General features: G+C 39.4%; 3 protein-coding genes across 5 annotated transcripts; 2 read left to right on the forward strand and 1 right to left on the reverse strand.

Annotated features, from left to right (window-relative positions):
* Positions 1 to 221: 221 nt before the first annotated feature.
* LOC103431559 (uncharacterized) lies at positions 222 to 6612 on the forward strand. Of its 3 annotated transcripts, none has more exons than XM_008369755.4 (18): positions 222 to 590; positions 1353 to 1577; positions 1838 to 1904; positions 2031 to 2214; positions 2830 to 2882; positions 3046 to 3134; positions 3309 to 3545; positions 3792 to 3856; positions 4036 to 4096; positions 4181 to 4298; positions 4374 to 4455; positions 4565 to 4637; positions 4716 to 4777; positions 5351 to 5446; positions 5621 to 5775; positions 5874 to 5970; positions 6064 to 6141; positions 6212 to 6612. In XM_008369755.4, the coding sequence occupies exons 1-18, from the start codon at positions 584 to 586 to the stop codon at positions 6320 to 6322; spliced, it is 1860 nt and encodes a 619-aa protein (XP_008367977.1). In that variant the 5' UTR covers positions 222 to 583; the 3' UTR covers positions 6323 to 6612. The 3 variants fall into 3 exon arrangements, with proteins under 3 accessions (XP_008367977.1, XP_008368102.1, XP_028956242.1); XM_029100409.2 differs by having other exon boundaries at positions 441 to 590; positions 1353 to 1603; XM_008369880.4 differs by lacking the exon at positions 1353 to 1577 and having other exon boundaries at positions 288 to 590.
* A 222-nt stretch (positions 6613 to 6834) lies between these two features.
* On the reverse strand, positions 6835 to 9324 carry LOC103431470 (GCN5-related N-acetyltransferase 4, chloroplastic). Its single transcript, XM_008369654.4, has 3 exons — positions 8996 to 9324; positions 8143 to 8539; positions 6835 to 7286 (listed from the first exon to the last, which is right to left on the reverse strand). The coding sequence occupies exons 1-3, from the start codon at positions 9180 to 9182 to the stop codon at positions 6986 to 6988; spliced, it is 885 nt and encodes a 294-aa protein (XP_008367876.1). The 5' UTR covers positions 9183 to 9324; the 3' UTR covers positions 6835 to 6985.
* Positions 9325 to 10473: 1149 nt separating this feature from the next.
* LOC103432845 (uncharacterized) lies at positions 10474 to 11382 on the forward strand. Its single transcript, XM_008371055.1, has one exon. It carries the CDS (start codon positions 10474 to 10476, stop codon positions 11380 to 11382), a length of 909 nt encoding a protein of 302 aa, XP_008369277.1.
* Positions 11383 to 13076: the final 1694 nt, after the last annotated feature.

Raw genomic sequence — 13076 nt, forward strand, 5'->3', positions numbered from 1 at the left:
TACTAATTTGAATCGAAAACTGAAACCATTATGTTTTGAATTCTTATGTGTTTACTAACGCATGAGTATTGAAATTATTTTGATTTCTAATTTTTTTTACGTTTATCGATACATAAGAAAAAGAAAGCATTACTAAAACACAAACCACAACAAAACCTTATTCCACTAAATAAGATCGACTATATATATATCTTACAACGCTAGTGCCATTGATTTTACATTGAGCATTCCGTTAGCTCTAAGTACACCATTCGTATAAAAGGAAATGAGAGCTTGTATGATCATGTCCGTGCTAAAGATTGCCTTCTAGTCATATGAATAGAAGGTACCAGAAAGAAAGTTAGAACTTGGTGGTGGTACCGTAGTAGATAGAGTAACTGTTTGTTGATAGTGTTTTCCTTGATTCGACAAATATATTTGAGTCACGGAAACCTGTAGGCAAAATAAAATACGTAGAAATAGCCAGGTGTCCGTGGCCTTCAATATTCATCCACCTACCCTCTTCTTCCACCACCTTCTTCTTCTTGCATCTATCGGCTTCTCCGCCTGCCTCTTTCTCCACGAACGCCGATCGGTTTACAAGATGGAAGGTAAAATTCTGCTTCTTTTTTCTGAAATTTGAACTAATACCAATCCTCCTAGCTTTCCCATTAGATAAAGATTTGTTCTTTTTTGTAAGTTGTTATTTGCTCTGTGGATTTGCTTTACGAAAGTGACGATTTTTAATGCATAGAATTATTTCACTTCGTTCGGGATGTGCGTGATTAGAGAATATAAATTAGGGTTCTTTGTTAATTAATTTAGTTGTCAGTTGAAATTTTGAAGTTCAATCCTAGCTGCTGGATTACTGAATACGAAACTGGTGATTATTTTATTTGTATTTTTTTAATTTGAATCTTAAGTTGGTTTGGATTAATGGTGAATGGAATTGTTCTTAATAAGTAGATTATGTTGATGAAAAGATAACGAAAATACGCATTGATTCGTTGTTTTGATTGTGAACTGTGTTTTGCTGAAGACGATATGAGGATTGAATCCTAATTCTGTCTGTTATCTGTTATGTGCTTTGTTGATATTATGCAAGTTTTGATCAAGTAGTTATCACATTGTATGGCATTACTGAAATGAATTTAGATGAAACCCTCTTCTACTCAGACTGTCAGTTCTCCTATGTTGTAATTCGAAATTCCAAAAGATTGGACTGTTCTGTAGAATTGACCCGTCTTAGCTCACAAATAACTGGTGAAATTTGGAGATGGGTTTCAAGACTCACAAAAACCGTTGATGAACAACTCTCTTGATTAATATTTTATGACCATGAGATCTGATAAAATTGCAAAACTTCTATGCAGCAATGTCAGGGAAGATTGTCCAAAATGTTTCTGTGTCTCAGTGCTACCAACTAAGTAGGAAGTTTGACACCCAATATCAAAGGGACAATTTTGCCCCTTTTTTGCGCAACATGCTTCCCTTCCAGCGAGGGAAGTTAGCATGCACTTCCATTCCATCCATGCAATTGCACAACTTATCGAAATACCAGAGCAGTTGCATAAACCGAAGAACTGTTCAGTGCAATGGTCTGTTCTAGACTCTCATTATCAAGGTCGATATCAGATTTCAAATTAGTGTTCAACACTTCCTTAAAATACGTACTCTTCTATTTCGTGCTTGTCATAAAAATCTTTTCTTTGGCATGGGCGAGTTTTTATTTGGGTTGTTTGGATGGCCTAGGTTTCAAATTATAAAATTTTGGATTGCATGTCAACTTATTCATTATGGTCCTATAAACTGTTACCTTTTTGGATAATGTCGATATTCATTTGGGATTTTCTTGCAGCTGCTCCATCTACCACTGCAGTGCCATATCTTGATAAAATTGATTTTTCAAAACTACAAAATGGCAGGTAACAAATGATGCCACCATAGAGTAGTCTTGAATTAAACTGTTTCCAACTTTCTCGGCACTTGACAGTTTTTGGAATTACCGATTTGATATGTTATTCTATGTGGTTTGATGTTTACATACACAGTGATATTCGAGGTGTTGCTGTTGCTGGGGTTGAAGGAGAGCCAATCAGTCTGACTGAACCTGTTTCAGAAGCAATAGGAGCTGCTTTTGCTGCATGGTTAGTGGAAAAGAAGAAAGCTGATGGTTCTCAACATTTGAGAATTTCTGTTGGCCATGACTCTCGAATATCTGCAAAAAAGTTAGAGGTATGTCCTAATTTTCACAGTATGTTCAAGTATGGTTTTTTCTTCACTTTTCTGGTTATGCAGTATGTGATATTTTTTGGATTGCTCAGTTAAGTATTATATCTGTCACACACTATCTTGAATATGTGTTTACCAAGTAACTTTTGTGTGCTTCATTTTCTACAACATTTTAGTAATAACTTTTTGTTTTTTTTGAGTAACATTTTACTTTAGTAATAACTTTGTAAACTTAAATATGGCAACTATTGTTTAAATTGGAAATTCAGAAGAAAACTTAGATGTTGGCTGCGTGGAATTGCAAGTTGAGTATAAGTAAGATAAAAAATAAAAATCTTTTTTTGTTGTGTTCATCATTCTTAGTTGTCTTGTTTGGGTCAAAATGGGAGTAGCACTTCGAATTTTTGGATTGGTAGCCTGTCTTACTATATTTAGTTTCTGAAAATTTTCAGTGTTGTTCAAATATAAGAGAATCATATTTTTGGATAGATACCATACCGTTGTTAGGTGTTAAAGTTAATCTCACACTACCTTTTTCAATAATGTAGCTGGAAAGCTTTAGTGATAGTACTTTCCTTTTAATGATAATTTGGTTCTATTTAATAAATCAACTTCCAGGATGCCATTTCGCGAGGGATTGCCAGTGCTGGTCTGGATGTTGTTCAATACGGGTGGGTGATGAACTTCTCTTTATTATATCGTTGATCTTAATGTTGATAGACTCTGGAATGACTATTTGGATTGATAGTTTTGTTGAAATAGATACTGGTTTGTGTATGACCAGTAAGTGTTGATTGACCTGGATATTGATTGAAACTGTTTTCCTCTATGTAGATTGGCATCCACACCTGCAATGTTTAATAGCACAATTACTGAAGATGATTCTTTCTTATGCCCCTCCGATGGGTCTATTATGATAACAGGTAGGGTATGCATGTTCATTTGTAAACTATGTTTTTTTACCACCTAGAGTTTTGGCCTTATTGTCTATCCACAGGATTAAATTTGGTATTAGTTTGGAGATTATATTTTTTCCTTAAGGGTATCTCATCTGTGTTGGCTTCCCCTGATGCAATATATTGGTGTTATTTCAACAGCAAGTCATTTGCCTTACAACAGGAATGGGTTCAAATTTTTCACAAATTCTGGAGGGCTCGGGAAACCTGACATTAAGAACATCTTAGAGCGTGCTGCAGATATATATGATAAATTTACAGTTGAAGGTTTGACGAGCTCAAAAGAAAAAGTGCTTGCCTCCGTAAAAAGAGTTGATTACATGAGTGTCTATACATCTGATCTTGTAAAGGCAGTTCGCAAAGCTGCAGGAAATATAGGTACGACTTCTAGGGAATCTTCATCATTGTGGAAATGTACTCAGATTCAGTTCTTCATCCCTACTATGAAGTGAGATGTTGGTTGTAATTGGCTTGTTTGATAAGTGTCAAACACCAGCACTTGCATTCTGTATAAATCTGTTATTATAATCAGCTCCTTCTTTGCCCTTCCATTTAAATGATTGTCCTTTGAGGCACTTTTGTCTTCTTTTTCCTAATTTGTTGTGCGGTGTTATATAATCTCAGAGAAGCCACTGGAAGGGTTTCATATTGTAGTTGACGCAGGGAATGGAGCAGGAGGATTTTTTGCTGTAAGTTTCCTTGTTTTGGACACTGATATTTTGCTTCCTGCCTGTACTGTTAGAGAATTTTATTTGACGTTAATTTGTAATTTGATGGCAGTCTGCTATGTGCATTGATGAAAAGGGTTTGATATTTGTTCAATACGTACTCAAGTTAATCATAAGGATGTTCTTTTCAATTTTATCAGGCAAAAGTGCTTGAACCTCTTGGTGCAGTCACCACTGGAAGTCAGTTCTTGGAGCCAGATGGTAATATTGATTGTTGAACGCTAGAATATTGAAGTTGTAAATACAGTATCGGGATTTTTAATAAGATATATGATCTTGGATCAGGTATGTTCCCAAATCATATCCCGAACCCAGAGGACAAAACAGCAATGAAAGCTATCACCCAGGCAGTCCTTGATAACAAAGCTGATTTGGGGATCATCTTTGATACAGATGTTGATAGGTACATTTTATTGCGGCCTACAGATCTATTTTACATTAAGTTTGTTTGCCTCTTTCTAATTAGTGTTTCTTTTAGATCTGCTGCGGTGGATTCAACCGGCCTGGAGTTCAATAGGAATCGTCTGATTGCCTTGATGTCTGCAATTGTTCTTGAGGAGGTAAAATTTTTCTTCTGTTTTTGCAACAAGTCTCTTGTATTTCAAAATATATCATTTCATGTGTTTCCACGTTTTATCTCAATATTTTTTTGTGGTTTAATTTTCTTAGCATCCGGGAACTACCATTGTTACAGACAGCGTGACTTCAGACGGTCTCACCACATTTATTGAGAAGAAACTTGGTATGAAAGAAACTGAAATGGTGTACTTCTCTTATTGTATGGAATGTTTAACAGTTACCAATTAGCATTTTCTTGTAGGGGGAAAGCACCATCGTTTCAAAAGAGGCTACAAAAATGTCATTGATGAAGCTATTCGTTTGGTAAGAAAAACTGTCTAGTTATCTTGCCTACACTTTTTATGATTCATACAAAATCAATAAGGAATAATTCACGGAAGATCTTGCATCCAAGTGCTTCTAGCTTTAGAAGCCCCGTAGTCCTGGAGATATTTTTTGCATATTTGAAAGGACGGACTCCAGGGAGATCTTTTATCCTGAATCTAGCATTAGGAACAGTATGGTCCTTCCAGGCATGGTTTGTACGTTATAATCTAGGAACTATCAAAGAACCGAACAAAATTTCCTAATCAATCTAGTTCTAGCCAACCGTCAACAGCAACTGGCAATGAAATCAACTGATATTTTGGCGGTACTGCTAGATCCTTAACTTCTTTTCTTTACACCCATCGCTTTTTGTAAACCTTTTCTGGTCAAGGCTCCAAGCCCATAGATCTTTTGGGGCATAGTGTTTTCCCTAATTATATTGTTTTCAATATTCCAAATATACACGTGAAATAAACAGTTATATCACATCTTAGCCAACATTGTGTTGATGATTCTCGTCTCATTGTGCATCTTATTTTGCTTTTCAACTGAAGTCTATATTGATTACAGAACTCTGTTGGTGAGGAATCACATCTGGCTATTGAGACAAGTGGCCATGGAGCTCTCAAGGAAAACCACTGGCTTGACGATGGCGCATACCTCATGGTAGGCTTTTAATGTAACACTGCACGGGTATTCTTACACTTGAGATTGATTGTCCATTAATTGACATACAATCCCGTGATGTGAAAAATTCGCTCATCTTTTGTTATCATTTCTGGTGACTTTGTTGCTGCTGCTCCTACTGTTTGAATTTAGCCGCTGTGGCATTATTTTCAGGTCAAAATATTGAATAAACTTGCTTCAGCCAGAGCTTCAGGGCAAGTCGGTGGCAGCAAAGTTTTGACCGGTCTTTTGGAAGGTCTTGAGGAACCAGGTTTTTCAGTTGAGTTGAGATTAAAGATCAATCAAAGTCATCCAGATCTTAAAGGAGGGTATGTTACTGTATATGTTAATCCTCGTTAAGAGTTTGTTCTGTGTGTTGTGTACATGGGTAAATGCTTTAAGGTTTCTGATAAATCAAAGCTTGCAGATTTTTCCGAGACTATGGAGAAGCAGTGTTGAAACATTTGGAGAACTATATCGACTCTGATCCGAAGCTTAAAAAAGCCCCTGTTAACCACGAAGGGGTAAGTTTATTTTCGTCGAGACTGACTTTATTGTCACTGTTTCATTGCTTAGTTTCTTAAACACATGGTTCCCCAACGTGCACTTCGAAACAGGTCCGAGTTTCTGGCTACGGAGGATGGTTTCTTCTTAGACTCTCGCTGCATGATCCTGTACTTCCCTTGAACATAGAGGTAGGCGAAAAACTCACAACTTGCAATCGTTTCTTAATGTACTGCAACTCATACGACTTTTACACTGTAGGCACCGAGCAACAATGATGCCGTCTCACTTGGAAACATTGTGCTTGCTGCCGTGAAGGAGTTCCCAGCTTTGGATACATCTGCTTTAGACAAATTTGTCCAAGCATCATAAGCTTTACGTCTATCCAAGTGGAAAATCCTTTGGCTTCTTCGGCATCTTCATGCCTCAAAATGTTTACCGGCATAGGTTGTTAGGCACCCATAGATCTCGACGACATTTGTTTACCTATGGCACTATAATACCACTGTAGAAAGATTGAGTTTACCATACTTTGAGAACTATAAACATGTCGAATAACGTGGAATTCTAAGCAGCATCTTATGAGAGCATCTGCTTGTCCATGGTAAAACGTTGCAATTTTGATTTGGTTCGAAACGTTGCAATTTTATGTTTTGTGATCATGGTCGCTCTGTTTTAGAATTTGTATACGAGGAACAGCAATTTCTGTATTTTCTTTGTCTGGTACCATGGCTGTCTTTAGTTCCGCCATGGCGGTGCTGGTGATCAGCAGTTTCAGGCACGACATGTTACACGACTCTGAAAAAAATTGGAGAAATATAAATTGAGCAGAAGTATATCTTCACAAGATATGAAGATGCTCCAACCAGACCTCCCCCCAAATATTTACAAAATTAGCGTTTTATCCAACGAAAAATACAGGTTGCTAGCACAGATTCATCTTAAGGTTACATAATTTTATACAACCTATTCTCAAACATCCTAGTTTTTGTTCCTGTTCTTTTGTCCTTCCAATTGTCTGTTCTTTTGTCCGTCTTATTCGTTTCTTAAGCCAGCAGTTTTGGGGTTCAGAAGCTTCATCATGAAGTTGAAGCGAACGTCCGGACCGGTCTTGGGCTGGGGCCAGTTCGCTCCTTCCGGCACCTTGATGCTTTTAAAACCCTGGCCTTTGTACAGCTTTATGGCCCCGGGATTGTTCAAGTCGCAGTGCAGTGCAATGGCACGGCAATCCCAGCTCCTGGCTTGGGCTTCTGCCTTTGCTATTAGCCTTTTAGCTATTCCTCTTCGTCGAAATGTCTCCCGGACAGCAACGTTTGATACGTACGCAACTCCAGTCCTGCGATCGAAAAATTCATGCACATATGTAAATAAGAATGTATACCAGATGAACTATATATCTTGCCACATTTTAGAATGAACATCTGAAGTCACTGGATTTAAAGGTTCGGAGAGTTGAACTCTCATCGATTACAAGAAACTGAATATCAGGGTTGGTCTACGGTTGGTACTAGCCAACACCATATCATTTCTAATGTGCGATATGAATCTAAGAATTTCTTTTCGCCTATGTATCAGAAACTACATTTGTGACAGATGAGAACACATCATTTGCACATGCACAGGAGATGAATATTTGAGCTGCAACAGCTGATGTGATGAAGAGAAATTCAGAACAGACACAGAAAAGGGCTAGGGAAGGAAACGAGGGTGGGCGTTGAGGCTGGAAAGGGCCTGGGAAAAACCCACGTAATTGGTTCGGATGAGGTTCTCTATAGACAGGCCAAGGGGAATGATGTCGGAGATCAAAAGAAGTAGGGGCGAAACCAAACAATGCCAAAGATAATGGTTTTTTGTACGCTGATAAAGCGGACGAGAAAAGCTAATTGTGGTTCCACACTAATCAGTGAAGAAAGTAACAAATCAATCCTCTTATCTCCTGTTAATCTGATAGCTGTGTTATGAAAAAAGCTTCTGATATACAATAAAAACCTTTCTCCATAACGAGATGATAAACAGTTCATATCATGTTGCACAAAAAAGACCGGTTTTTCATAGACAACAGTACTGATTTACTTCAACTCTTTAATGGTTAACAAATAAGTTTCATCGAAATTCAATTCGACTAGAAAACTATAAGCTACTCAGGGCTTAACAGTCAAAGAAAATTTTCTTTTAAGTAATTATGAACTGACCTTCTCTGACGAAGAGGTCCTTTTCTCGGAAGAAAATCAGCAACAGTATCTACAGTCAATATTCCAGCCACATACCTCCTATTGAGATTGAACTTCCCATCAAAACCGCCAACCTTGAAATCATCACTCCCAAAGAGGAACGTTTCATAACCAGCATTACCAATCACAGCAACCAGACAAGTTCTCTTACAACCATTCGGCAGAGAAAATCCGGCCAGCATCCCCACCAGCCGGTCAATCCTCAAAACAAAGTCCAAGGGAAAAGAATACTCGGGGAAGAAAGAGCTGCAGTGAGTCTCAGCCACCTCCCAACAATCCTCCAACCGTGCCTCCCGGACCACAATCTCGGGAGACACCGTGGGAAATAAATCAGCCACTTGACTGGCTCTGCAAACTCCTACACCCAATAACCAAAAAAATCATCCAAATAGAATCTCAAAAACCCAAATTTCCCATATGACTTTTGAGTATAAAACAGACAATCACTCATCTGCGTCAGACAAACAAAAGCGCTTCTAATCATGTTTGACGATCGACACTTAAAGTGTTTATAGATCAGAGCAGGTGCTTCCTAGAAAAGCAGTTTTTAATAAAAACACGAAGGTGCTTCTAATTAAAGCGCTTCTAGCAAGAACGATTATGAACGAAGTGCTTCCTACAAAACCAGTCCCACAACGGAAAAACCTCTGTTGATTGCCAAAACAAATCAGAAAAACTAAGCTTGATTATTCATAACCCAAATGAGGAGTCAACACAAAACTAAATTTTACAAAATACCCAAAAACTTTCTGACATAGAAATTAAGGAATTGAAGTAAAACAAGTAAAAAGACAGAAGCTTTTGGATTACCCACCAGATTTGGAGAAGTGAAGGAGAGAAAAGTCATCAGTGGAGGTGGAGGCAGGAACAGGAACCCTGGAAGAAGTGGAATTACTAAGAGGAACAAGAGGGTTTGGTCTGTTGAGGTTGAGAGTGTTGAGGAAGGAGCTGTTTAAGGAGGTTGGGGATGCTGCTGATATTCCCAACGGTATCGTCCGCATTTCTTGGACCCTGTCTCTCTCTCCTCCTCCTCTCTCTCTATGTCAGATTCAGGTTCTTTCTTTTTTTGGGGTTTGTTTCAGCTATATGACATCTGATGAGGGAAGCCACTGTGTTTGGTCTGATGAGGGAGCAACTGTTTCACGCCAATATTAACTGAGTTACCTAACTTTTCCTTCCACACGTGTGTATCTCTGTTTCTTCTATTTCACTTCGGGTAAAAGTAAAACCCCACTCTTTTACAGTTTTACTTCGTTGGGGTAATGGATAAAGCCCATGATTTTGTGGTCTAAGTTAAGCCTATAAACTGTGAAGGTAAATGTTTTAATTGTTGTTGGATAATAGTATGGTTATGCAACAGAATTTCTGTTATTAATAATGTGTCAATAGTATGTATCGATGAATTTTTGTTCTTTAATAAATGACGAGTATCATGCATATAAGATTTATAATTTGAACTCGACTTTAAGATTTCGGGTAGATCAACATGTCACTATAAGCGCAATGTCATATGACAATGTCTTCAATACAAAATTGCATGCTTAATTACACTTAAAAATGATAACGGTAATGCTATATTGAAACTCATATACCCATTTAATTTGTGTGTGCTTATGCATGATTCATTTTCTTTTCTTCAATCTGAAAGTTCCTATGTAATTGCAAGCAAAACGTATAAATTACATTCGAAGCACCTAAAAATTAGCAGGTAGATTGCTCAAAAATGCAAGGGTGTGGGGGACATAAACTTGCCAAACAGCGAGCCCCAAGGAGGAAGCTTTGAAGGAACTCTTTCGACTTGGGAGTCAATATGCCCATCTCAGTTCTTAACTTTAGAAGGGGAGTGTGCTCGTCTCTCTTCCATTCAACCTCGTGAGCCATCCGGGTAGAGTTCTGTGACCAGAAGAGTGCAATATCGAACCTTGTCGGTGCATTCTGTCCTCCGGAATACTGAATAATGTGCCATCCATCTACGCTGCTCATGTCACCCAAAGAAACCAATTCCTCCGAATTTCCTGCATCTGAGGTCAAAAGTTTGTGAGAGAAAGCTAAGTCCATCCATACGTGGTAAAACACTGAACTTTTCAGCATAGCACTTCATTTACAAACACGAGTGCGAAAACAGCGACACATACGTCCTAGGATCTTGTTTTCCACTAAAGCTGCTTCTTGTATCTACAACATGCACAACCTCAGAAACCATATAGTATTTGTAAATATCCGTACATCTAGATATTCTTATTGAACGGACAAATAAAAATATTTTCCAATTAGTGATATTTCAACAACATCATGGATCTGAAGATAATCACGTGGAACTGTCAGGGTATCGGGGGTGACCTGACAGTTGACAATTTGCTGGAGCAGAACCGGCTTCACACCCCTGATATGGTTATTCTACTGGAAACTAAGAATAAGAGTAGGAGCTTTGTCCATCTGAAAGGGAGTCTAGGTATGGAACACTGGTTTGCTATTGAGCCTCAGGGCATTGGAGGTGGTTTATGTGTTTTTTGGAGAGATGAGTCTCTTGTGGTGCTAACAAAATCGGAGGAATTTTTTATGGAACTCAAGCTGTGGGATGAAAAGATGAATTGCAACTGGCGACTATTCGCCATTTACGCCAGTACTGATGAAAAGAAGAGAAAGGAGCAATGGCAAGTACTATCGATGCGCATTGGCCAAGATAGGGACCGATGCCTCCTCTTAGGCGACTTCAACGATATCCTCTGTAATGAAGAGAAAGATGGTGGGAATTATAGATCGGCTGCTAGTCTGCGTGACTTTAGAGATTTTGTGGCTCGGGACGAGCTCATGGATTTGGGTCATGAAGGCTACCCCTTCATCTGGAGGAACAATAGGGAATCTCTGCCTATCCAGCAACGCCTAGACCGTGGGCTGGCAACGTTAGGGTGGTTTGAAATGTATCCTAACACCAAAATTAAGCATGTGATCTTGGAAGGTTCTGATCATGCCCTTCTGTTTCTCTCGACTGATAAGATCCCGGATTGGAGGGGAAGGAAATTCTCGTTTGACAGCCGCTGGAGCAGGTTGGAAGAATGTCGTGACCTGGTTGTTAAAGAATGGAGAGATAAGATCAATGGGTCTCATGCGTTCCGTTTTTGCGAAAAAGTGAAACATCTCAGAAAAAGATTAAAGGTCTGGTACAAAGGGAGAGGCAGGAATTCCTTGAAACTGATCTAGCAACTGAAGGAGGAGATAAGGGCGGCCTATATTTCTAATGAGCTCGCCTCAAATGAGGTTAAGGGCGGCCTATACCAACTTAGTGCTCATTTCGAAGGTGAAATGCCCCAAAAATATGACGCAATATCGGCCAATTGCGTTATGTAATGTCATCTATAAGATCATTGCAAAGGTTCTTACTAATCGGCTTAAGAAGGTGATGCCTAAAGTGATTGGGGATAACCAATATGCATTCATGGCGGGGAAGCAAATTCAAGACAATATCCTAGTGGTGCATGAAGTCCTACACTCCTTGCTCCATCAGAAAAAAAAGGGACCATCCTGGTATGGCTATCAAGCTTGATATGGCTAAGGGTTACAACCGAATTGAATGGGACTTCCTCATGGGTATGATGGTTAGTTTGGGGTTTGCCCCTCTTTTCTGTAGCTGGATCAAGGAATGTATATCTACTGTATCTTTTAGTGTTCTTATAAATGGATCCCCATCTGGGTACATCAGGCCTGAACGGGGGCTTAGACAAGGAGATCCTCTCTCTCCCTTCCCGTTCCTTCTTTGCACTGAAGGCTTCTCTATGTTAATTAAGAGAAGCCTGGAACAGGGTGCCCTTCACGGGTTCAAGATTTCTCCTACCGGATTACCTCTATCGCATCTTTTCTTTGCGGACGATTCTGTGGTGTTTGGAAATGCTTCTGTGGAGGAAGTGAAAAGTATCGTGGAAGTTTTAAAGATTTACGCTCAGAGCTCTGGTCAGGAGGTTAACCTGGCCAAGAGTTCAGTCTTCTTCGGTGCCAATACCCCGAAGTGTATTAAGGCTAAAATTATGGACACCCTTGGGATTCAATGCAAACAAGGTTTTGGGAAATATTTAGGCCTGCAGGCTGATTTTGGGCACTCTAAAAAAATGGTTTTTGCTGAGATTCGGGATAAGATTGAAGCCCGCATGTCAGGTTGGGTTGAGCAGTTCCTGTCTCAGGCTGGAAAAGAGGTTCTTGTGAAAGCAGTGGCTATGGCCTTGCCTAACTTCGCCATGAGTTGCTTTAAGCTCCCCATTGGTGTGTGTCGAGATATTGAAAGAGCCATTCAGAATTACTGGTGGCGAGGCAGTGATCAACGTAAGGGAATCCACTGGATCTCCTGGGATTGGCTTATGAAGCAAAAAAAGGCTGGAGGATTGGGATTTAAGGACATCCAATGCTTCAACCTTGCCTTCCTTGCTAAGATTGGTTGGTGAATCACCCAAAATCCTTTGTCCCTTCTTGCTTCGGTGCTGCGAGATAAATACTTCCTGGGGAAACCCTTTGGGGAAGCTTCTAGAGGGAAGAACACTTCGTGGGGTTGGAAAGGCTTATTCGAAGCCCGGAAAGTGCTGCAACTTGGGCTTAGATGACGGGTGGGTAACGGGAACAGTATAAATATCAAGAAGGACCCGTGGTTCCCGAAACCCCTGACCTTTAAAGTCAAACCGAAAGCCAATCTTGAAGAAACCAAGGTTAGTGACTTAATTGATTCGTCTACCAACTCTTGGAGGACTGATTTGATCTCGAACGGGTTCAATCAAGATGATGTGCTACCGATCTTAAGCATTCCTTTAAGCCATGCTAGCATCGATGATTGTCTGGTGTGGCACCATACTACTAATGGGATTTACTCTGTCAAAACTGGGTATGGTCTGGCTATAAATCTTATGGATAAT

This window comes from Malus domestica, chromosome 01 (assembly GCF_042453785.1).
Source record: "Malus domestica chromosome 01, GDT2T_hap1".
NCBI classification, from domain to species: Eukaryota; Viridiplantae; Streptophyta; class Magnoliopsida; order Rosales; family Rosaceae; genus Malus; species Malus domestica.

Excerpts from the sequence above, each read along its gene's own strand:
- LOC103431559 (XM_008369755.4), top strand. Across the intron at positions 3,135-3,308 it reads TGGGTCTATTATGATAACAG|CAAGTCATTTGCCTTACAAC; the intron begins GTAGGGTATGCA and ends TTATTTCAACAG. Across the intron at positions 4,097-4,180 it reads TCAGTTCTTGGAGCCAGATG|GTATGTTCCCAAATCATATC; the intron begins GTAATATTGATT and ends ATCTTGGATCAG.
- LOC103431470 (XM_008369654.4), bottom strand. The coding sequence starts at position 9,182 with ATGCGGACGATACCGTTGGGAATATCAGCAGCATCCCCAACCTCCTTA. Across the intron at positions 8,540-8,995 it reads CCTTCACTTCTCCAAATCTG|GAGTTTGCAGAGCCAGTCAA; the intron begins GTGGGTAATCCA and ends TATTGGGTGTAG. Across the intron at positions 7,287-8,142 it reads GGACCTCTTCGTCAGAGAAG|GACTGGAGTTGCGTACGTAT; the intron begins GTCAGTTCATAA and ends TTTCGATCGCAG.
- LOC103432845 (XM_008371055.1), top strand. The coding sequence starts at position 10,474 with ATGGATCTGAAGATAATCACGTGGAACTGTCAGGGTATCGGGGGTGAC.